General features: G+C 43.0%; 3 protein-coding genes across 7 annotated transcripts; 1 reads left to right on the top strand and 2 right to left on the bottom strand.

Moving 5' to 3' along the window:
- Positions 1–30: 30 nt before the first annotated feature.
- On the bottom strand, positions 31–7,280 carry LOC124014073 (zinc fingers and homeoboxes protein 2-like). 5 transcript variants are annotated; one of them, XM_046328767.1, is made up of 4 exons: positions 3,223–4,127; positions 2,762–2,846; positions 2,376–2,668; positions 31–2,207 (listed from the first exon to the last, which is right to left on the bottom strand). In XM_046328767.1, the coding sequence occupies exons 2-4, from the start codon at positions 2,835–2,837 to the stop codon at positions 903–905; spliced, it is 1,674 nt and encodes a 557-aa protein (XP_046184723.1). In that variant the 5' UTR covers positions 2,838–2,846; positions 3,223–4,127; the 3' UTR covers positions 31–902. The 5 variants fall into 5 exon arrangements, with proteins under 5 accessions (XP_046184723.1, XP_046184726.1, XP_046184721.1 ...); XM_046328770.1 differs by lacking the exons at positions 2,762–2,846; positions 3,223–4,127 and adding an exon at positions 6,711–7,280; XM_046328765.1 differs by having other exon boundaries at positions 2,376–2,846; positions 3,223–4,128.
- A 146-nt stretch (positions 7,281–7,426) lies between these two features.
- On the bottom strand, positions 7,427–22,165 carry LOC124014075 (GMP reductase 2-like). The gene is made up of 10 exons (XM_046328775.1): positions 22,024–22,165; positions 16,671–16,812; positions 16,321–16,440; positions 14,404–14,487; positions 14,105–14,278; positions 13,787–13,868; positions 13,559–13,665; positions 10,231–10,273; positions 9,896–10,055; positions 7,427–9,636 (listed from the first exon to the last, which is right to left on the bottom strand). Exons 2-10 carry the CDS (start codon positions 16,755–16,757, stop codon positions 9,447–9,449), a joined length of 1,047 nt encoding a protein of 348 aa, XP_046184731.1. The 5' UTR covers positions 16,758–16,812; positions 22,024–22,165; the 3' UTR covers positions 7,427–9,446.
- A 262-nt stretch (positions 22,166–22,427) lies between these two features.
- LOC124014077 (NEDD8-like) lies at positions 22,428–24,060 on the top strand. The gene is made up of 4 exons (XM_046328777.1): positions 22,428–22,617; positions 22,843–22,890; positions 23,136–23,218; positions 23,508–24,060. Exons 1-4 carry the CDS (start codon positions 22,600–22,602, stop codon positions 23,626–23,628), a joined length of 270 nt encoding a protein of 89 aa, XP_046184733.1. The 5' UTR covers positions 22,428–22,599; the 3' UTR covers positions 23,629–24,060.

The following is a 24,060-nucleotide window of genomic DNA, read 5'->3' as shown; positions in this document are numbered from 1 at the left end:
CCAAAATATAAAAGATACCCAATTGCAGAACAAGGAGAACAGTTATTTTTATTCACAAAAGGGAAGAAACTTGTTCACCACACAAAGAACCAGATACGACACCACATACTAGCTCTGAAATCAAAATAAATGCTCTACTTTCTTACTACCAATAAGACCACACCTTATGCTATGTCCCAATAATCTCTTCTCCCAAAGTTTGCACTTGTTCAATTCCCTTAATGGACTCCCCCCTAGCCCATGTCTACATCAATCCAATGATTTTAACTTTACGGGGAGAAATGAATGCGCAAGTGCACACTTCAGGAGGAAGGAGAGATTATTGGGACGCACTCAAGGACATAGGTTGTCGCAGGTCTGGTAGTTTCCCTAATTCTTTACACTCTGAACATATCAAACAAGGAACATCAATGCAATGTCATAGAAACTTCCCAGCATAAAATGGTGATGGAGCTTGAAACATGAATTGCCATTTGAATGAATAACTGAACAGGAAGTGCCAGTTTCAATAGTGCTACAACTAAAGTAGACGAGAACATCCTAAACATAATCAACAACTTGTAACATAAAAACAGAATGCTGCCTCATTCGTGACAATTCCTAATATGTAGCCCTTCTCAGCACCCTCCAGGCCTCTCCAGCATTACAGCAGGGGTGTGACTCAATACTCCGCTTCCTTTTCCATCACTGCAGACAGGTGAGTTTCAGATTTCAAGTTTCAACAAATAACGTTTCACCTGTTAGGCCATGCTGGATCAGTGCTCCTAGAGGAGAGAGCACAAAGGAGAAGAAGCTATACTATTGAGTACCCCAAGTCTGTCCCAGCGGTCACTCCAGCTTCACGCCATTCATAGGTCTCAAAGTCCCAGCTCCATCCTCCCTGCCAGCCTCCCCCATTAGCACTATGAGTCACGGTAAGCAAAAGACGGCACGGAGGAGGACCCTGATGGACCGGTTTCCTCAGTCATCAACCAGTCCCTCTGCCGTTGCCTCTGCTTCTCCCTAATCTGCGCCAAGACCTTCTGGTGCTCTTCCCCACTCATCCAGCGTTCCATGCCCTTCTTGACGTAGTAGCGGGTGTCTCCGAACCACTGGGTGAGAGCCTTCCGCGAGAGGCCTGTCTGCTGCTGCAGCTGCGTGTAGTCCCCTTTGGTGGGCCACTGGCAGGTGAGGAAGAAGTGTCTCAGGAGCTCCAGCTGGGCTATTGTCTTGTTCTTCGGCCACGGGCCCATTTTGAGAACTTGTTCTTCTCCGTCGTCATCGATGAATTTGGTGATCCCCACCGCTTTCCGCTCCTCCTTCAGTTCCTTCTTGACGTTCTTTGTCCATCTCTTAGCTCCAGCTCTGGCCGTTTTCTCTTTGTCTGCTGCTCCCGTCGTCTTCTTCTTCTGTACGTCCGCTGGTTCTTTCTCTTTTTCCTTCAAGTTTGACCTCATCTGGTGGGTGGTGTTAGCGGGGTTGCCATGGACAGGGTTACCATTGCACCTCCTGCTTAGGAAGTCGACGTCATCTACTTGACAGACCCTTTTCTTCGCCGGTGATGGTCTGACCCTGCTGTCAGTTGGCGGTGGTGGTTGTGTCAGACGCTGAATAAGCTGTGTCTGTGACGACAGGAGGTCGTTGGGCTGTGACTGGCCGTTCTCTTCAGAATCTGGGTCGGCCTTGACGCGGTGGTGGAGCAAGAAACGCCGGTTGCAGAACCACTTGCGGATGTACCTCATGTGGAGCCTGGTGAGGGCCTGCAGACGCTGGAGCTCCTCCTTCGGAGGATTTGTGTTACGGCTGAAGCTCCGCCACAGCTCTGAGTGAAAATCCTGACCGTGCCTCTGGGGTTTGTCGGGGGCTTCGAGGGTTTGCCCTGTGGTTGTGGGGGGTGCCACTAAGCACAGAGGGAGTGGAGGAGAAGGGTGTTGCAGATTGGAGTTATCGGGTGCAACAACAAGGTGGTGTTTACGGCTTTTTCGAGGAACGGGTGAGGAGGACTCGAAGGACAGGCTGCTAAGCTGATTGGAGGTGGAGACAGGTGAATGTTCGATCCTGTTTCTCCCATCATCCTCCTTACTGAGGGGAGGCAATACCTTCTCCTCTTTCTCTTTTTTGTCCTTCGCCTGGTTTGGTCCGCACATCTTGCACCGTGCCATACAGATCTCTTCTGCATCCCAGCTGATCCCATAGCGGAGCCGCTGGACCATGAACCACACTCTGACCTAAGATGAGGACAGGATAAGATTGGTTGTTTTCACAAGAAATGTGCTGCTGACTCCTAATGACTAAAGGAAAGAAGCTGAGTAAGGACCATGCTATGTCAAAGTCAACTAGAAGTGGACAACCATGTATCAGGGCAAGAGGACTGGGGACTGTACAGGGGACTATACCTGGTCCAGATGCAGAGAGCAGCTCTGGGCGAGCGATGCCGTCTCCCCCAGGGTCGGGTATGGGAACACGTTGAAGGCCTCTATGAGATAAGTCACGCCGTCCAGTTCCTGGGTCTGGTCTGAGCACGCCCACAGGAGCTTCAGGTGCTCGGAGACCAGAGGCAGACACACCACATGGTTCTGGTTGAGGCTGAAGGGAGCCGGAGCCAGATTGTAGGGGGATGCTGTGCCTGCCCTCCCCTGACTTTTGGGGGACATGATCCCTGTGCCCCCCTTGCTGCTGTCAGCGGGGCCTACGGGAGGGAAGGGAGTTTGGTCAGGGATGGAGGCTGGGTACCGTGGTTGTGGTATATGGGTAGCTGATGTTAGGGCTGAAGCTAACTCACTCTTCTCTGTGAGCTTAGCAGCAGCAGCTGGATCCGGATACTTGTCCAGCTCTGCTGTCCACTTTGTTCTGGTCATCACAGCACTCTTATGGTAATGGCTATATCATTTAAAAACTCCTACCTTTGTATATTCTTTTCATAATTTAAACAACAAACTTGGCTAGCTAGTTTACTACTATAGTTAGAACTTCCTTGGACAAATGAGCTAGCTACACTTCCATCCAAGTGTTTTTGTCATTGTCATGTATTCCGTGCATGTGTGCGTGTCATGCGTCAGCGCGCTAACCACTGGGTGTGTGCAATGCAATGTAAGCTACAGTACTTGCTACTGTTAACCAACAATGCTAGCTTGCTAGCTAACTATTTGCTAGCTACTATAGCTAACTGGGATTCATAGTTGGCTAACTAGCGCTACTTATGACTGTTATCCCAACAACAAATATTTCTCTAACAGTACTTACCAATAGATACCATTAAACGAACTCGCAATATGGCTAGCTAACGTTAGTTTGCTGTGCTTCACTGTTGTTTCTCATAACATGGGCACCGTATCCATGACCACATAGCTAGCTAAGTTTAAGTGTCAAACCTAGCTACATGCCATCGATTATTATTTTTGATTAAAGGATGGATGGATTCAGGTTTACATGTAAACTCGCACTTTGTCTCCCCCTGTTGGCTATGTTGTACATCTAACATGAGTTCCATTCATTTATGCCCTGGGTCTCTTCCGGTTTCCACTAGATACAGTGGTGTGGTGGAAAAAGAACCCAATCTTCATACGAGTAAAAGTAAAGATACTGTACCTTAATAGAAAATGAATCACGTAAAAATGAAAGTCACACAGTAAAATACTAGTTGAGTAAAAGTTCAAAAGTATTTGGTTTTAAATGTCATTGCTAAAATATAACGTTACTTCAGTATCAAAAGTAAAAGTATGAATCATCCAACATTTCTTATATTAGGCAAACCAGACGGCACGATTTATTTGTTATTTCAATTTATGGCTAGCCAGTGGCACACTAACACCCAGACATAATTTACAAGTGCTCGAATTTGAGCATTTTCATGTCCTGCTAGGCATATGAAATGTAACGAGTACTTTTTGATGTCAGTGAACATTTATGGAGTAGAACGTACATTATTTTCTTTAGGAATGTTGTGGAATAAAAGTAAAAGTTGTCAAAAATATAAATAGTAAAGTACAGAGACTTAAAAAAACGACTTAAACAATAACCCTTACCTAACTCTTACTTTAACCATTTAAAATGTCAACTTCAATGGTGTAGCTACTTCTCAAGAATTCAGGATGGCACTGACCAATTCCACAGCCACAGTCTAAATTTGGTACAAAAAGGTATAAAATATGTATGTTATACATAAGGTTAGCAGTGTGGTTAGGATTAGGTTTAAAATACGATTTTAAGAAGATAAAATATAGAAATGGACAGGGTTTAGACAATATTGGCCATATTTAAGTGGATCAAAACGACTGCAGGCGACTGCTCTACAAAGCACCTTTTATCAAAACGACTCATTATTTGAAGATCGGTCAGTCACAATTTACCCATGATGCATTGCGGGTTCGAGCCTCTCGAACATGACCTATGACTGTTGCTGTGTTAATGATACATTGGAGCTGAAGATTCGAATCACATTCTTTACCACTACTTTACGCACATTTTGGTGGTCATCCAACCTCGAGTCCGTTCACATTTCCCACTGTCCACCGTGAATGATAATTCTTCAAGTTTTCACTTAGGGCCCTCAAAAGGCTAGGGATGGCTTTGACTGCATGTGCTGGTATGGACGTGGGTACTCAGACCCGCAAGCCACTGAGGGCCCTCATGAAGACTACAGATTTTTTGTGGCCCCCACCCCTATCCAAGTTGGCATCCCTGATTTAGCTCTTCTTGAGATGCTGTTGAGTTTTGGCCACATGAGAGAAGCATGTGACCATGTGCACAATCATCCTAAAACCTCCTAAGAAATTTGGTGGTTTTTGTCTTCCAGTAATGTTATACTATGCTATTACTACAGTGTATGTTATGTAAAATACTATGAATACTACAGTGTATTTGGGTATGTTATGTAGAATGCTATCATTATGTGATCTTGCAGCCATCCCTAAATCTGGGATGCCAACTTGGATAGGGGTGGGGGCCACAAAATATCTGTAGTCTTCATGAGGGCCCTCAGTGGCTTGCGGGTCTGAGTACCCACATCCATACTAGCACATGCAGTCAAAGCCGTCCCTAGCCTTTTAGGCTTTGACCTAACTTTATTAAAACAAGCACCATTCGCCAGAGTAACATGTTCTCAGGAGGTGACCCAACCATTGCCAGACAGTATGGAGAGCAGCAGTGGGGATGCCCATGTGGAGAGGTCTATCATTTTCAACAGCAGTCTTACCACCACCGAAATCTAATGAGTGAGTCTCACCAGGGTCCCATGTGCAAGTGTGAGAAGGTTATCGGTATGCCGTATGTAGAGGAATTATGTGAGCTTGTCAAGGCAATATCTTAAATGTATTGAATTCAGTTTGGATCCCGACTATTGTGCTGCCATGCTATGTTGTCGTCATAGGTCTCTCTTTATGTTGTGTTCCTGGTGTCTCTCTTGCATTGTGTGTTTTTCCTATATTTTTATTTAATTTTGAATCCCATCCCGACAGGAGACTTTTTGCCCTGTGGTAGGCCATCATTGTAAGTAAGAATTTGTTCTTAACTGACTTTCCTAGATAAATAAAGGTGAAACAAAATACAAATATTGTGTCTTACACAATTTCGGTTAACTTGCAAGACAGGACTTTGTCTCCCCCTGCTGGTTAAATTACCCACCTATCACAATGTTGTCCCATTGAACTTCCATCTTTTCATGTCCCTTAATCACGTTTCATTGACCTCATTATTGTACAATAAATAACGTAAATATTCAGTTGATTGAATGTAAATGCTTATGTTTCTGTCCAGATATTTTGAAATTGTTAATTTACAAACAGGTCTGAGGAATACATTGCCATTATATCAAATCAAACAGTACAGTTTATTTATGTACTGTATTTTGCATACTATATTATGTGGATATTTCTGTCATGTTAAGATGTACTCTTAAAATGAACAATAAACAATGTACTAACAATACACAATGCTCTCTGAGTCAAGATCACTTTCTGAATCAAAATACAACATAACTTAAAAAAACATAAGCCTATGCAACATAAACCAATTAAACAGTTGTGTAGCAATGAGGTTTGTGCAGTAGGCTATAGGCCCAATACATTATCACTGCATATTGGCAATGCTTGCATTGACCATCTTGAAATCATATTTAAACATGTTAGGTGTATGATCACACTGGTAATATATCATTTGTTGTATTATTTGTGAGGCACAGCTGAGTGAGCATAATAATTACTTTTTTTTATACTGGACCAACGGCCTGCATCTGATGGTCAGTCTGATGGGAGAGAAGGAGCAGCGGTGAGGCTGCCTCTCACCGTCCCTCCGCTCTACCTTCCCTCTGCTCTACCTTCCCTCCGCTCACCGTCCCTCCGCTCACCGTCCCTCCGCTCTACCTTCCCTCCGCTCACCGTCCCTCCGCTCTACCTTCCCTCCGCTCACCGTCCCTCTGCTCACCGTCCCTCCGCTTTACCTTCCCTCCACTGGCGAAAGGGGACAGTTTTCCAGCTGATGTCAAAACCTATTTCTGCCTCATGCACAAATTCATGTTGTTAACCCTATGACCAGAGAAAGTGAAACAGTCCTTCACATTAGAAAAGACAAGCCACTAGTAATAACAAACGCAAGCTTATCGGGAACACTTCGCCATCTATACTCCTTCATTGCAGCTGCAGTGATGGTTGCAGCGTGAGTGGAAGTAGGGAGAACATGCATTTTATGGCTTAACATGTTGACAGTGCTGAATAGCAACTTAAACGTGGACTTACTCATAAAAACATCCGCTCTTTGCTGTATTCGTTGAGTCTCTTTGTAGTCAGGGTTTTAAACTCTCACAGTATACATTTTTGCTGTGCATTCCAGGCTTATTTTTAGTCTCTGGCTCGAGGAAACTGTGCAGATAGGTGATCTGAGCTAAAGTGTTGTAGTCTTATAGGTGCACTTGATTTGCTCTCTGGGCCTGCAGGGTAGACGGGGTTCTACATTCAGACACATGAAATGGTTTAAAATGGGAATACTTTGCCTTCCTTTTGCTGGGACTGCTGAATCAAGTGCACCTACCGCCAACTGTATGAAATAAATCCAATTAAATAAGAAACGCTAGGCTTCTTCACAAAGTTTCTAAACCCAGAAGTCAATGAAAGAGAAGTCAATGAAAGAAGCGAAAAATTCTACTTTAGCTGTTAATTTTCTAGATTCGAGACAATGTCTTAAGTTGTTGAACATGTTATTACTCTAACCTCGTCAAAGTAACAAACTGGAACGTTTTAATTTTCGTAAAAAAAATATATATATCAAATGAGTGCCTTTGATTTGACAGCTTGCACATCTTGCGCTGTTCGATGCGAGACGACCGTTCGACCCGATGGCGTGTTTCTGCGCTTTATCGTTGTTTTATTTGACCTAAATGCTTGGTGATCTAGGAATGCCTTGGAGCTGGACCGGTCGATGGTGACCATTGCTCTAAAACAAACGGTGAAACAACTCATATGGAAAGCTCTTTATTGGTCAGAACCAGGGGCGCGACTTTCACTGGGGCGGACATGTCATTCTGAAATTGCATTTTCAGTTTTATTATTGGAATGTGATACAAAACAAGGCAACGGTGTGCTTTATGACCATGTGGACGACCCCGCGCGGTCGGGTAGGCTGTTTGGAGTGTTTATCCGACTGGTCAGAACTGACAAGACTGAAACAACAACAAATGTGGCTTAAAAACGGCATGACATGTTTGACTAATACCAAAATCTATGAAAAGGAATCATCCTGGAAAACACTATGAAGTAAAGTAAATATACAGACATAATGAAAACTAGTCAGTTGCACACCTTAAAATCATAATGCATAGACAACATTCTAGCAAAGTAACTGAATATCCAGTGAAGTAATAATGTGAATACTGATTGAATGGAAATTCTATCTAGTCTAATTGACCAAAGCGAGAAATTAACAGTAAATCGAGTTAACAATCAAAGATGTCCTGCCTTCCTTAGCATCAAAACATACTGTAGCGAATTCAGGAGGGAGCCCTGACAAGGACTGGAACCATGTCCAGTGACTGTCAAGCCAACACCTTAACCATTAAGCTAAGAAGTCCGAACCTCTTGACGAGGTCGCTAGGTGTTGTGTTAAGGTCGCTACAATACTTTGAATTAGGGTTGCAAAATCCCGGTTCCTTTCCCAAAATTCCCAAGTTCTCCAGAAATCCTGGTTGGGGGTTTGCTGGATTTCTTGCTTTTTCTGCCATATTCTGGGAATCATCCAAGTTCCACTCAGGACTTCTGGAAAACCTGGGAATTTTGGGAAAGTTACAGGAATTTTGCAACTCTATATCTTGTATTCCACAACAGTTTCCCGTCAACATGCGGTGTGTCATTTGACTGACCGAGTTGCTGCTGTAGCTGTACAGCACACGAAACACCTGTTTGTCAGTATTTTCATTCAGTATCTATTTCCTCCTCGCCTTAATATTTGGTCCGCATGAGAATAGCAGAAAAATAACTTTCTATGGGGAAAACGACTGGAATACTACACCATTGCAAATCATTAAGTGCAATATATATTTAAGTTATTTTGAAAAGGATAAAATAATCTAAAATATTTTAAAATCGGCAGTATTGGTTATTATTATGAACATCTGAATCTCTTCACTGTATGTATGTCCACTTGACTATCTAAAATAATAAAAGCAGATGTTTTTAATGCTTGCAATCTCAATATAGTACATACTTCATACGGTGAAATACTGTATATTAATTTATGGCATATGGTTTTCAAACAGCATGGCGATGAGATGTCTTGAAAAACAGGGATGTGCATAGAAGTGTTAGGAAAATGGGGGATTGAGAGGTAAAGAGAGAGAGAGAGAGAGAGAGCGCAAGATCATGTGAAATGATAGGACATGTTAAATAATATTGGACACAGAGAGAAGCCTGTACTCACCGCCCCCAGAGCGGAATGGGAATGATCGAGCAAGATGACAAAAGAAAAACCTGGAAATACGTCCTGAAGTGCCCTCAGTTCACTTCTTACCAAGAAATGTACATTTATGGCAGTTTAGAATAAGTCAAAATATGTTTAAAGTTGAATTATGAACTGGGTGGATTCGAGCCCTGAATGCTGATTGGTATGACAAAATGTTTAGTTTTACTGCTATAATTAGGTTGGTAACCAGTTTATAATAGCAATAAGGCACCTCGAGGGTTTGTGGTATATGGCCAATATACCACGGCTAAGGGATGTATACAGGCACTCCGCGTTGCGTCGTGTTTAAGAACAGCCCTTGGCCATGGTATATTGGCCATATACCACACCCCCTAATGCCTTTTGCTTAAATATGACTCTTAGTTAAGGGATTGTTTGATAGTATTATCTAAAAAGGTTTTGGTTTTGGCAACCAAACATTTATCCTAGGTTTAAGTTTCTCAACTGACTGATTCTTACTATCAACGGTATGGTGTGTGTATATGTGTGTATGTGTGTGTGTGAACCAGCCTGGGCCTCGCCTAGTTATCGTTCCCAAAGACGGTGTTGAGCTGCTGGGTGACCCTGATGAAGGTGGTCCTGCGGCTGAGCTCCTTGAGCTTCCCTGCACCCACGTAGGTACAGGTGGAGCGTACCCCACCCAGGACATCCCGTATGGTCACGTCCACGGGACCCTTGTAGACTACCTCTACCGTCTTCCCTTCAGATGCCCTGGGGGAAGAAGAGGGAACGGTTTCGCGATCTCTTACGCTTCCCCAGATTAGAGTCCTGTCAAGGGGGTGTTCTTGTACATCAAGCTGCCTCATTCTACAGAAACAGGAGATAGGTTCCTGGCATGCCCCTGTGGGCCGTTCTGACTCAGACGAGGCTTACTTGTCCAATACTGACTTACTACTTATTCTTTCCCTAAAGTGTGCTACAAAGTTAAAAACGGCTAATTTCCTGCTTTGCTGCCAGTAGCATCTCTGACCTGTACTCGGCCACACCCCCGGCGTGCCTCTTCATGGCCGTGTCGGAGCTCATGCCGTAGAACAGCTTGTACTTCTTCCCGTTCTTCTCGATGACCTCGCCCCCGCTCTCTGAGTGGCCGGCGAGCATCCCGCCCAGCATCACAAAGTCCGCCCCGGCACCTGTGAGTCACACACAACCACAGCACACAGCCAATCAAAATGCAGAGCAAATCCAGCCGGTGTCAGACACATAGTACTCTGTTGTAGAGTCTCTGTACATGGTTGAAGGCTGATTCAAGTAAGTACTGTGTGCTCTGTGAGCTGAAAAATCGAATTTGACCGTTACAAAACTCACCAAAAGCCTTGGAAACATCACCAGGGCAAGTGCATCCACCATCCTTTATGAGAGAAACGGAAATAGGGAATAATAAGATCGTGCACATTTTCAGGCAAAGTCTCTGCCTACGGAACAATCTTTGTATGTACAGGGACAGTGACACGCCTTGTTTGTAAATAAGAATATAATGTTTTAAACATTTGCACATTAATGTGGATGCTACAGTGATTACGGATAGTCCTGAATGAATTGTGAATAATGACGAGTCATAGCGTCCACATTCATTGTAGATGTGATAGAAACATATTCTATTCTTATTTACAATAAAAGTGACTCCAAAATGACACAATACATTATTTACCATTCATTTGTATTGGGCACAAATATAATCGAAAACACAAACAAAACAAACAGCAAATGCATCCAACAAGTTTGTAGAGTCACAATCTCGATGTATTCTGCTTGGAATATGAGACAAAATACTAAACTTTTGACTACACTATAAGTGAAATTGTCCCAATACTTTAGGTCCCCTAAAATGGATGTCATGTTTTGTCTTAGATTGTCTTGTCATTTTGCTTTTCCCTCTGTTCATTTTCCCCCTGCTGGTCTTTTTAGGTTCGTTCCCCTTTTTCTCTCTCCCTTCCTCTCTCTCTTCTCTCTATCGTTCCGTTCCTGCTCCCAGCTGTTCCTATTCCCCTAATCAATCAATTAGTCTTCCCACACCTGTTCACTATCTTTTTCCCTGATTAGAGTCCCTATTTCTCCCCTTGTTTTCCGTTTCTGCCCTGTCGGATCCTTGTCTATTGTTCACCGTGCTGTGTCTGTGTATCGCCCTGTCGTGTCGTGTTTCCCTCAGATGCTGCGTGGTGAGCAGGTGTCTGAGTCTGCTACGTTCAAGTGCCTTCCCGAGGCAACCTGCAGTTCTTGATCGAGTCTCCAGTCTGTTCTCGTCATTACGAGTGGAATTATGCCTTATGATTGTAAATTTACTTTACTGGATTAAAGACTCTGTTTTCGCCAAGTCGCTTTTGGGTCCTCATTCACCTGCATAACAATGGAGGGACTATGTTAAAAAAAATGCTGTAATTTCTACACGGTTCACCAGATATGGATGGAAATACCCTCAAATTAAAGCTGTCAGTCTGCACTTTAATCCCATAGTCATTGTATAATTTAGAATACAAAGTGCTGGAGTACAGAAACAAATCAACCAAAAATAATGTGTCACTGTCCCAATACTTTGAATGTACTTTGAATGTACAGTTCATTCAGAAAGTATTCAGACCCCTTGACCTTTTCCACATTTTGTTACGTTACAGCCTTATTCTAAAATGGATTTGTTAAAAATCCTCATCAATCTACACACAATAGCCCATAAGCAAAAACAGGTCTTTTGATTTTTTTTTGAAATGTATATGTTCCAAAATTACATATAAGTATTCAGACCCTTTACTCAGTACTTTGTTCAAGCACATTTGGCAGCGATTAGAGCATCAAGTCTTCTTGGGTATGACGCTACAAACTTGGCACACCTGTATTTGGGAAGTTTCTCCCATTCTTCTCTGCAAATCCTCTCAAGTTCTGTCAGGTTGGATGGGGAGCGTCGCTGCACAGCTATTTTCAGGTCTCTCCAGAGATGTTCGATCGGGTTCAAGTCCGGGCTCTGGATGGGCCAATCAAGGACATTTAGAGACTTGTCCCGACGCCACTCTTGCGTTGACAACAACCCTAAGCACACATCCAAGACCTGTTAGAAGGTGAACCTTTGCCTCAGTCTGAGGTCCTGAGTGCTCTGGAGCAGGTTTTCATCAAGGATCTCTCTGTTTTTTGCTCTGTTCAACTTTCCCTCGATCCTGACTAGTATCTCAGTCCCTGCCCCTGAAAAACATCCCCACAACATGATTCTGCCACCACCATGCTTCACCATAGGGATGGTGCCAGGTTTCCTCAAAACGTGACGCTTGGCATTCAGGCCAACGAGTTCAATCTTGGTTTCATCAGAACAGAGAATCTTGTTCCTCATAGTCAGAGTCCTTTAGGTGCCTCGTGTGCCTTTTACTGAGAAGTGGCTTTTGTCTGGCCACTCTACGATAAAGGCCTGATTGGTGGAGTGCTGCAGAGATGGTTGTCCTTCTGGAAGGTTCTCCCATTTCCACAGGGGAACTCTAGAGCTCTGTCAGAGTGACCATCGGGTTCTTGGTCACCTCCCTGACCAATGTCCGTCTCCCCAGATAGCTCAGTTTGGCCGGGCGGCCAGCTCTAGGAAGAGTCTTGGTGGTTCCAAACTTCTTCCATTTAAGAATGATGGAAGCCACTGTGTTCTTGTGGATCTTCAATGATGCAGACATTTTTTGGTAACCTTCCCCAGATCTGTGCCTCGACACAAACCTGTCTCGGACCTCTACGGACAACTCCTTCGACCTCATGACTTGGTTTTTGCTCTGACATGCACTGTCAACTGTGGGATCTTCTTTAGACAGGTGTGTGCCTTTCCAAATCATGTCCAATCAACTTAATTTACCCCACGTGGACTCCAATGAAGTTGTAGAAACATCTCAAATATGATCAAAGTAAACAGGATGTCACGCCTTGGTCATTGTATCTTGTGTTTTTGTTATATGTTTGGGTAGGCCAGGGTGTGACATGGGTTTATATGTTGTTATTTCGTATTGGGTTTGTATTAATTGGGAGTGTGTATTATTAGGGGTGTGTCTAGTTAGGCTTGGCTGCCTGAGGCGATTCCTAATTGGAGTCAGCTGATTCTAGTTGTCTCGGATTGGGAACCGTATTTAGGTAGCTTGAGTGCGCGTTGTATTTCGTGGGTGATTGTACCTGTCTTTGTGTTAGTCACCAGATAGGCTGTAATTTGTTTCACTTGTTTGTTGTTTTTGGATTTTCAATTATTTCATGTACCGCTTTATCATTATTAAAGGTCATGAGTAACCTACACGCTGCATTTCGGTCTGCCTCTCTTCTAACAGCAGACGAAGTTCATTACACAGGACGCACCTAAACTCAATTTCGAGTCTCGTAGCAAAGGGTTCTGAATAATTATATGAATAAGGTATTTCTGTTTTTTATCTTTTATAAATTAGCAAAAATGTCTAAAAACCTGTTTTCGCTTTGTCATTATGGGGTATTGTGTGTAGATTGATGAGATTATACTTTAAAAAATATATATTTTAGAACAAAACGTGGAAAAAGTGAAGGGGTCTGAAAACTTTCCAAATGTACTGTATGTGTGTATAATGATGTTCAGGGTGTATAAACGTTTTATAAACACTGTTGAGCCAAAAGGATGTGAGTGTATAACTATAGGTGTATAATAATAATGGAGGCTTACAGAGATGATGTGTCCGCCCAGGCCGTGGGCAGCATCTGCACACTCTATCACAGCGCTCAGCTGGGGATAACCCACCCCTGTTTTCTTACGGGTGGTGCACACAGACCCTACAGACAGACATACAGACAGAAAGTTAGGTGTTTATCAGTATGATCACACTAAGCCTTCAATTCAATACGACGATCCAGAAAAAACAACAATGTGATAGTCCCCAGTTTATGACATCACCTGGTCCGATGCCCACTTTGATGATGTCAGCGCCAGCGAGGATCAGCTCCTCCACCATCTCCCCGGTAACCACATTCCCCGCCTGTGGCAAAGACAACACAATCACTTTAAATGGTGCACTACTATATAGTGCACTACTTTTGACTAGTCCTATATGGCTTCAATTGACACCCTGAGTGCACTACTTCGACAAGAGCCCTCGGGAATAGTGTGATTTGAGACGTATCAACTATCAACAATATCATCACTGTAAAAACGCTCCAAAAGGCCTAACCAGAGTTCGCCCAATGGAAAAGACAGCGTAGAGGAGTCACTGACCATGATGGTGTGTGTCGGGTACTTCAGGCGCACGTCTTTAACAAAGTGGACAAAGTGCTCAGAGTAGCCATTGGCCACATCCACACAGATGTACTGGAGCTGAGGCACAGCAGCTGTGATCTCACCCAGCCTTTCAAAGTCCCCTTCGCCTGTCCCTGTGCTGACTGCCATACACTAAGAGAGAGGGAGCGAGAGAGTCAGAGAGCGAGAGAAATAGATAGAGAGACCAAATTAACACATCATTTGAAAACAAGAGGAGTCTTGTCATACAGTTATTACAAGGAGTTGTTTCAACGTACCGGTACACATTCTGGATTCTTTGTTGCAAACTCCTTCCAGTCATCTACTGAATAGTGCTTGTGAATGGCAGTGAAGAGTGTGAACTGTGGGGGAGAAAGAGAGACAAGAACACTTACTTTACAAACACCTTTAAAGTTATAAAACCTATGTGTACAGAGACTTCAGAAAGTATTCAGACCCCTTGACTTTTTCCACATTTTGTTACGTTACAGCGTTATTCAAAAAATATAAAAATCCTCAGATCTACACACAATATCACATAATGACAAGGTGAAAAAAGGTTTTTAGAAATGTTTGCAAATGTATAAAAAAAATAAGGAACAGAAATACTTTATTTACATAAGAATTCAGAGCTATAAAACTCGAAATTGAACTCAGGTGCATCCTGTTTCCATTGATCATACTTGAGAGATGTTTCTACAACTTGAATGGAGTCCACCTGTGGTAAATTCAATTGATTGGACATGATTTGGAAAGGCACACACCTGTTTATAGAAGGTCCCACAATTGACAGTGCAAAAACCAAGCCATGTGGTCGAGGGAATTGTCCGTAGAACTCTGAGACAGGATTGTGTCGAGGCACAGATCTGGGGAAGGGTACCAAAACATTTACGCAGCATTGAAGATCCCCAAGAACACAGTGGCCTCCATCATTCTTAAATGGAAGAAGTTTGGAACCACCAAGACTCTTCCTAGAGCTGGCCGCCCGGCCAAACTGAGCAGTCGGGGGAAAAGGACCTTGGTCAGGGAGGTGACCAAGAACACGATGGTCACTCTGACAGAGCTCTAGAGTTCCTCTGTGGAAATGGGAGAACCTTCCAGAAGGACAACCATCTCTGCAACACTCCACCAATCAGGTATTTATGGTAGATTTGCCAGGCAGAAGCCACTCCTCAGTAAAAGTCACATACATGACAGCCCGCTTGGAGTTTGCCAAAAGGCACCTTAAAGACTCTCAGACTATGAGAAACAAGATGATCTGGTCTGATGAAACCAAGATTGAACTCTTTGGCCTGAATGCCAAGCGTCACGTCTGGAGGAAACCTGGCAACATCCCTATGGTGAAGCATGGTAGTGGCGGCATCATGCTGCAGTGATGTTTTTCATTGGCAGGGACTGGGAGACTAGTCAGGATCGAGGAAAATATGAACTGAGCAAGTACAGAGAGATCCTTGATAAAAACCTGCTCCAGAGTGCTCAAGACTTCAGACTGGGGTGAAGGTTCACCTTCCAACATTACAATGACCCTAAGCACACAGCCAAGACAATGCAGGAGTGGCTTCGGGGCAAGTCTCTGAAAGTCCTTGAGTGGCCCAGGCAGAGTCCGGACTTGAACCCGATTGAACATCTCTGGAGAGACTTGAAAATAGCTGTGCAGCAACGCTCCCTATCCAACCTGACAGAGATTGAGAGGATCTGCGGAGAAGAATGGGAGAAACTCCCCAAATACAGGTGTGCCAAGCTTGTAGCATCATACCCAAGAAGACTCAATGGTGTAATCGCTGCCAAAGGTGCTTCAACAAAGTACTGAGTAAAGGGTCTGAACACTTATGTAAATGTGATATTTCAGTTTTTTTATTTTTAATAAATTAGTAAACATTTCTAAAAACATGTTTTTGCTTTGTTATTATGGGGTATTGTGTGTGGATTGATGAGGAGGGGAAAAAAACATTGAATACATTTTACAACAAGACTGTAACGTGACAAAATGTGGAAAAGAGTGTCTGAAAACTTTCCGAAGGCACTGTACTGTATTTGTAGTTTGCTTTCTATGGGAGCCAGGAGGGGATATTTGTGGGAGAAGAGGTTGTTTAGTATTAGAAGGTTGGACTGAGGGAGGAGGTTGATGATTGCTTTTTTGCTATCTATACCCAATGATGTATATACACACACTATGTATTTCTCTCTGTCTATACCTTGGACAAAGCCAGAGCCATCTCGAAGGTGCCGACAGTGTCCATGTTGGCTGCAACAATGGGGATTCCTCTGTAGCTTCCCTTGGAGTTCCTGAAGGTGTAACATCTCATCAGGTCCACCTGGAGGAGAAGGACAGACAGACAGGCAGACAGGCAGAAAAGCAGGCAGGCAAAAAGACAAAGACAGACATACGTACGTACGGAGGGACAGACAGACGTGTTATAATTAGAGAAAAAGCCTTCATTTTTATTGAAGAGCGATACGCTGTGTTTGTCTGGTACAAAATGGGTATTTGAATACAACAGAACAATACATAAAGAGTACAAAATAGGACAAAGGAGTTATGCACCTCACTACGGGACTTGAGTGTGCTTCGTTTCGGACGGAGAAGTACATCCTTGAAGTCCAACTTGATGTCATTCTCAATGCGAGGCATTTCTACTGCTGGTAGTATCTGTAGTATGGACACGTTCTATCTTTTTCTGCTCTGTCTGCAATGAGGTCGACAAAACGAACAACAGAATACAACAGGCTGTCACACCAACACAAGGTTGTGTTGGTTACTTTCTAAATGTAATCCGTTACAGTTACTCGTTACCTGTCCTAAATTTGAATCAGTAACGTATTTTCTGGATTACCCAAATCCGTAATTACTTTCAGTTACTTTTGGATTACTTTCCCCTTAAAAGGTATTAGTAGAAGACAAAAATAATCCATCAAATACATCTGGCGTGTGATCATAGCGGTCTCTGACTTGTGGTCAGACTCGCTCAGGCGGAACAAACATCCTAAGTGAATGGAACAATAATTCAATAAGTCATCATCTAGTTTTTCAAAAGCATCTGTAATCTGATTACAATATTTTTTGCATGTAATGTAACTGATTAAATTGACTTTTACTTTTTTGTTGTAATCAGATTACATCTCAGCTAACATTATGATAACCATATGTTTCTTAGAGCTTGGTGAGTGTACTGTATGGTTGTCCTATGGTTATTTTGCATACAACCTTCTCACAACTTTCTGGGAATGGTGCAGGGTAGTTGCTTGGCTTTGGAACATTCTCAGCACATTTAACGAACTTGACAAGAAACATTATTTTCTTGGTATTTCATTAGGCTACTTTAACAGGACGTTTCCTTAAAGTTAAAACATGGTTACCTTCTAGGAACGTTCTCCAACTGGTTTGTCAGTGGCTATGTTCTCAAACAGGCTAGTTTAGAGAATGCTAAGAAAAAATATATGTGGGAATTTCCGTACTTCAGCATAATATTTCCTACAGGTTTCCTCATGGTTTACATTTACATTTAAGTCATTTAGCAGACGCTCTTATCCAGAGCGACTTACAAATTGGTGCATTCAACTTATGACATCCAGTGGAACAGCCAATGTGGTCTGTCATGCATAGAAGAGAAAATGTGCCAGGCAAATACCTAGGGATAAGCACAGGAATGGCGATAGGTAGGAAACTGATTGAGTGTGGTGGATTTGAGGAGAGGGCATGCCTTATATTATAAAGTCAATGGGACGTATCGTGTATGACAAAAGGGCAATCGTAGTTGTCCATGTTAAGGTTACAGTCAGCTTGAATCTGACACTAGAGTCTACATGCAGTTGAACTGTATGTATGTGTTGAGCTGTCAGGCATTGGCCAATTAAGAGTAAGTCTGTATTCATATTTCTTCTAACTTACACTACTGGTCAAAAACTCCCTACTCATTCAAGGGGTTCTTTACTTTGACTATTTTCTACATTGTTGAACAACAGTGAAGACATCAAAACTATGAAACAACACATATTGAATCATGTTGTAACCAAAAAAAAGCGTTAAAACAAACCAGAATATATTTTATATAGTCACCCTTGGCTTGATGACAGCTTTGTACATTTTATATCAGCGGCGTCAAACTCATTCCATGGAGAGCCATGTGTCTGCAGGTTTTTGTTTTCTCCTTTCAATTAAGACCTAAACTACCAGGTGAGGGGAGTTCCCTACTAATTAGTGACCTTAATTCATCAATCAAGTACAAGGCTGAAGCGAAAACCCGCAGACACTCGGCCCTCCATGGAATAAGTTTGACACATGGTTTGAATAGACTAAAATGAACAGCTTTGCATGCGTAAAAAAAAACATGGAATTCAGTAAAAGTTTTAAGAAAAACAAAAACCTCCAAAAAAACTGTAATTTTTGTTTTGAGGGCGTTAATAAAACCTCCCAGGAAAACATTCAAGGAACCATAGTAAAACCTTTTCAGAACCTCGCTGCAACCTAAAAATAAACGTTCCCAGAACAGGCTACATTTTCACTTCTGTTCTCAGTGCATTTAAAGAAATTAGTAAATCAGTTTTACCAGTCAGGAAACGTATGGACTTGCTCCCAGAAACAATGTCAAACCAAAAACTTACGTTCCCACAACTTGCATGTAATCAGTTACCACTCCACAACCCTCCCCATACACACACACTCACTCAAACTTAACGAACAAATGCACACACAATATTTGTATTAATTCATAGACAAATGCACATTTCTGCATTTGTATGATTAAACAAATTCCAATCAAACATAAGAAAAAACGAGGGAGAATGTGATAAACAATGTGTGCCTTACAAATAGGTCACAGAAAACAGAGTAGGCACATTTTTGCATAAAATCCCATTGAGGGTCTGTTCATTTTAGTGACGGTGGGGCAAGAAAAACAATACACCCATTAAAATGTTTAAAGTCATTTTATGATCATCACTATCAAATGAACAGAATATCCATAATGGGCCAATTGAGATATCGCTTGTGACTAATGAATTTCAGTTCACTACTATAGAAAGTTTCAAATTACTATAGAAAGTTTCAAAGTGGCACCGTCGTAGGATGCCACCTTTCAAACAAGTCAGTTCGTCAAATTTCTGCCCTGCTAAAGCTGCCCCAGTCAACTGTAAGTGCTGTTATCGTGAAGTGGAAACGTCTCGGAGCAACAACGGCTCGGCCGCGAAGTGGTAGGCCACATAAGTTCACAGAACGGGACTGCCGAGTGCTGAAGCGTGTAGAGCGTAAAAATCATCTATCCTTGGTTGCAACACTCACTACTGTGTTCCAAACTGCCTCTGGAAGCAACGTCAGCACAATAACTGTTAGTTGGGAGCTTCATGAAATGGGTTTCCATGGCCGAGCAGCTAGACACAAGCCTAAGATCACCATGCATAATGCCAAGCGTCGGCTGGGGTGGTGTAAAGCTGCTCTGAAGCAGTGGAAACGTGTTCTCTGGAGTGATGAATCACGCTTCACTATCTGGCAGTCCGATGGACGAATCTGGGTTTTGACGGGTGCCAGGAGAACACCACCTACATCTACAGTGCTAACTGTAAAGTTTGGTAGAGGAGGAATAATGGTCTGGGGTTGTTTTTAATTGTTCGAGCTAGGCCCCTTAGTTCCAGTGAAGGGAAATCTTCAAATCAAATCAAACCACACTGCCAGTTCTCTGACCTCCTCCCTATAGGCTGTCTCATCATTGTCAGAGATCAGCAAACTCGTCAGCAAACTTAATGATGGTGTTGGAGTCGTGTTTGGCCACGCAGTCGTGGGTGAACAAGGAATACAGGAGGGGACTAAGTACACACCCCTGTGGGGCCCCAGTGTTAAGGATTAGCGTGGCAGATGTGTTGTTACCTACTCTTACCACCAGGGGGAGTCCTGTCAGGAAGTCGAGGATCCAGTTGCAGAGTGAGGTGTTTAGTCCCAGAGTCCTTAGCTTAGTGATGAGCTTTGTGGGCACTTTGGTGTTGAATGCTGAGTTGTAGTCAATGAACAGCATTCTCCCATAGGTGTTCCTTTTGTCCAATTGAGAAAGGACAGTGTGGAGTGCGAGTGAGCCATGACCAGCCTTTCAAAGCACTTCATGGCTACCGACGTGAGTGCCACGGGGCAGTAATCATTTAGGTAGGTACCGTCACTTCCTTGGGCACAGGGACTACGGTGGTCTGCTTGAAACATGTAGGTATTTCAGACTCGGTCAGGGAGAGGTTGAAAATGTCAGTGAAGACACTTGCCAGTTGGTCCACGCATGTTTTGAGTACACGTCCTGGTAATCCGTCTGGCCCAGCGGCTTTGTGAATGTTGACCTGTTTAAAGGTTTTGTTCACATCAGTTACCGAGAGCGTTATCACACAGTCATCCAGAACAGCTGGTGCTTTTTTTTCTTTCCTGATTGCACGTGACATGCTCGTAAAAATTTGTTAAAACTGATTGATGTTTGTCTGCAGTAAAGTCCCCGGCTAGGAGTGCCGATTCTGGGTGAGCATTTTCTTCTTTGCTTATGGCCTTATAGAGTTGGTTGAGAGTGGTCTAAGTGCCAGCTTCGCTTTGTGGTGGGAAATAGACGGCTACGAATAATACAGATGAGAACTCTCTTAGTAGATAGTGTGGTCGACAGCTTATCATAAGGTACTCTTCCTCATGCGAGCAATACCTCGAGACTTCTTTAATATTAGACATCATGCACCAGCTGTTATTGACAAAAAGACACCACACCCCCACTCCTCGTCTTACCAGAGGTACCGTCTCTGTTCTGCCGGTGCATGGAAATCCCACCAGCTCTAAATTGGCAGTTTCTTCATTCAGCCACGTCTTGGTGAAACATAAGATGTTACAGTTTTTAATGTCCCTTTGGCAGGATAATCTTAATAGTAGGTCATGAATTTTATTTTCCAACTATTGCACGTTAGCAAGGAGAATGGAAGGCACTGGGAGTTTGCTCGCGCGCCTCCGGATTCTCAGAACGATCCCCGATCTGCGTCCCCTTTTCCGGTGTCTTTTCTTCACCCAAAAGGCGTGGATCTGGGCCTGTTCCAGTGAAAGCAGGATATCCTTCTCGTCGGACTCGTTAACGGAAAACGTTTCTTCCAGTCCGCGGTGAGTAATGGCTTTTCTGATCTGCAGAAGTTATTTTCGGTCATAAGAGACGGAAGCAGCAATATTATGTACACAATAAGTTACGAAATAAGTTACAAAAAACACATTAATTTTTTTTTTATTGCACAATTGGTTGGGAGAATGTAAAACGTCAGTCATGTTCTTCGGCGCCATCTAACGCTACAGCTTACAATTACATTCTAGATGATTCTGTGCTTCCAACTTTGTGGCAACAGTTTGGGGGAAGGCCCTTTCCTGTTTCCGCATGGCAATGCCCCCGTGCACAAAGCAAGGTCATACAGAAATGGTTTGTTGAGATCGGTGTGGAAGAACTTGACTGGCCTGCACAGAGCCCTGACCTCAACCCCATCAAACACCTTTGGGATGAATTGGAATGCCAACTGCAAGCCAGGCCGAATCGCCCAACCTCACTAATGCTCTTGTGGCTGAACGCAAGCATGTCCCTGCAGCAGTGTTTCAACATTTGGTGGAAAGACTTCCCAGAAGAGTGGAGGCTGTTATATCAGCAAAGGGGGGACCAACTCCATATTAATGCCCATGATTTTGGAATCAGATTTTCGACAAGCAGGTGTCGACATGTAACGTAGCTACTCGAAAAAAATATAGTCAATACAGGCTATCCTTCTGTCATTTCGATGGTCCTGTCAAAATTCAAGGTTAGCTAATATTGAATCAAAACCGCCAAATTAGGTTAAATTCCCTATATCTGTACGGTTAGATGTAATTATATAAGTAACCATATTCTTCTCTACGAAATGAGGCATAAACTTCTTACCGTTATGAAATGCGCGAGAAAGATATCTTATTTCACCAGCACTGTTTCCGCTACAAATGCGAGACATGAATGTTTAAGAGGACGGGTCTTTACTGTAAAGCCATTATTGTAGTTCTATTATTCGGCTATCTGTGATATTTCTGGTGCAGTGGAGGTTGAGAAGACTACAAATAAAGACGAATTTACGTAATTCCTAAGACTCATTTACGTACGTTTTTAAAAAGGTCTACGAAAATGTATTTTTTTAACAGTAGTTATGGGGCTACCTCTAGGGATTTGTCGAACAGTAACTAAACTATTTAAATAAACATTTAATCTAATACAACTTTTGGACGGAGAAAACGTAACACCGTAGTTTACTAAGCACATCGCGGAACTATTTCGTTGTGAGCACGGAGAATAGTGGGACCTATTTCTGAGAAACACAGGAACTTCAATTGAATTATTTGCGACAAAGAAAGATTGGTGTAGAAATGTCTCATGTTGTAGCTAAGCAGGATACCACATTTATCTGATATTACACAGATACCAATTCAGTTATAATATAATTGTGTTTAGAAAACAAAATAAGTCAAAATGTTGATTAAAGTCAAGGTAAGAGAAAGTTAGACACATACAGTATATGCAGCCACACAAGCAATTTGGCTAGTTTAGGTTTTAATTCAGCTGCTCAGTGCACACAGTCAGTAGCTGGCTAGCTACATGCGTCCATAAAATAAGAATCGAATAACTTGGATCATAAGTAACTAACTGACGTGTGCTGGTTATGAAGGCATCCTCTTAACATGACTAACTATTTGATCAATGTCTGTCTCTCAGACACTCACTGGGAAAGAAATTGAGATTGACATAGAGCCCACAGACAAGGTATGTGCTATAATTTTTTCCACTATTCCCATTGTTCCTTGCGTGTGTGTGTGTGTGTGTGTGTGTGTGTGTGTGTGTGTGTGTGTGTGTGTGTGTGTGTGTGTGTGTGTGTGTGTGTGTGTGTGTGTGTGTGTGTGTGTGTGTGTGTGTGTGTGTGTGCGCGCGCGCATGCCACAGCCCTCAGTGAAACCATACAGTGATATTATGTATTCAGTGTGTGTATTTTCTGGCTCGTCTCTTGTCAGGTGGAGAGGATTAAAGAGCGAGTGGAGGAGAAAGAGGGGATTCCGCCTCAGCAGCAGAGGTTGATCTACAGTGGGAAACAAATGTAAGGCACAGAGGCAACATCGTGGAATGAATCATGTGTAAAAGAAACCTTAGCTTATATATTCTCTGTGTTCAAGTGATTGCGCCGCATTAGTCTTGGAAGTTCCAGACCTAGGGCAACAGCACTGGACCATTGTTAATGTCGGAGGCAACCCGTCTTCCTAGGAAGAGTACACGTCCACAGACATTCTCTCTAGTCAGTGGTCAGATAACAACACACACAAAAATAACAGTTTGTGCATGAGAATGAAGTTGTCCCTCTCTTCCTAATATCAGTTTCTTTCCCTCAGGAACGATGAGAAGACAGCAGCAGACTACAAGATCCAGGGAGGCTCCGTACTACATCTGGTCCTTGCGCTAAGAGGAGGGGAGGTCCTCCACTGTCCCACGAGCCTCCTGCTTGCCTTGTAACCACCACACCCGCCTTGGCCCCAGTAGATGTTGCCCTTAGGCACAGATCTAGGATCAGCTTAAACCTCTTCCAATCCAAACCATAACCATTATGGGCTATAAATGCAGAACTGATCATAGATCAGTGATTATGGGCAACTTCAGCCCTCTCCCCTTGGGACAGGCCACCCTAGACCTTCTTGGAGGTGTATTACCCTGTTACAATCACCCATGTGTCATTAATATTAAAATATGAGGGCCCTGCTTCATATCTGTAAAGAGAAGGTTTTGTCCTTTGGGCTTATCACCATGTCAGCACTCGCTCCTGTCCCTCAAACTGATGATGCCGATGTTACGTTTACAGTGCATGAAAGTGAGAAATTATTATTATTTTAAGTAGATTAATGTAATGGTTTAGTTTGTCAATAAAAGAAAAACATCAGTTATCAGTGA

This window comes from Oncorhynchus gorbuscha, linkage group LG25 (assembly GCF_021184085.1).
Source record: "Oncorhynchus gorbuscha isolate QuinsamMale2020 ecotype Even-year linkage group LG25, OgorEven_v1.0, whole genome shotgun sequence".
Taxonomy (NCBI): domain Eukaryota; kingdom Metazoa; phylum Chordata; class Actinopteri; order Salmoniformes; family Salmonidae; genus Oncorhynchus; species Oncorhynchus gorbuscha.
The sequence above is the reverse complement of the archived record's forward strand: the minus strand, read 5'-3'. Positions and strand labels throughout refer to the sequence as shown.

What these genes read in the sequence shown, in the direction of transcription:
- LOC124014077 (XM_046328777.1), top strand. An exon ending in ACATAGAGCCCACAGACAAG is followed by an intron (nt 22,891 to 23,135) that starts GTATGTGCTATA and finishes GTCTCTTGTCAG; the next exon opens with GTGGAGAGGATTAAAGAGCG. An exon ending in ATCTACAGTGGGAAACAAAT is followed by an intron (nt 23,219 to 23,507) that starts GTAAGGCACAGA and finishes TCTTTCCCTCAG; the next exon opens with GAACGATGAGAAGACAGCAG.
- LOC124014075 (XM_046328775.1), bottom strand. Translation starts at nt 16,757, where the DNA reads ATGCCTCGCATTGAGAATGACATCAAGTTGGACTTCAAGGATGTACTT. An exon ending in AGAATCCAGAATGTGTACCG is followed by an intron (nt 14,279 to 14,403) that starts GTACGTTGAAAC and finishes CCTCTCTCTTAG; the next exon opens with TGTATGGCAGTCAGCACAGG. An exon ending in ACCCGACACACACCATCATG is followed by an intron (nt 13,869 to 14,104) that starts GTCAGTGACTCC and finishes TCTTTGCCACAG; the next exon opens with GCGGGGAATGTGGTTACCGG.
- LOC124014073 (XM_046328765.1), bottom strand. Translation starts at nt 2,837, where the DNA reads ATGACCAGAACAAAGTGGACAGCAGAGCTGGACAAGTATCCGGATCCA. An exon ending in GCTCTCTGCATCTGGACCAG is followed by an intron (nt 2,208 to 2,375) that starts GTATAGTCCCCT and finishes TCCTCATCTTAG; the next exon opens with GTCAGAGTGTGGTTCATGGT.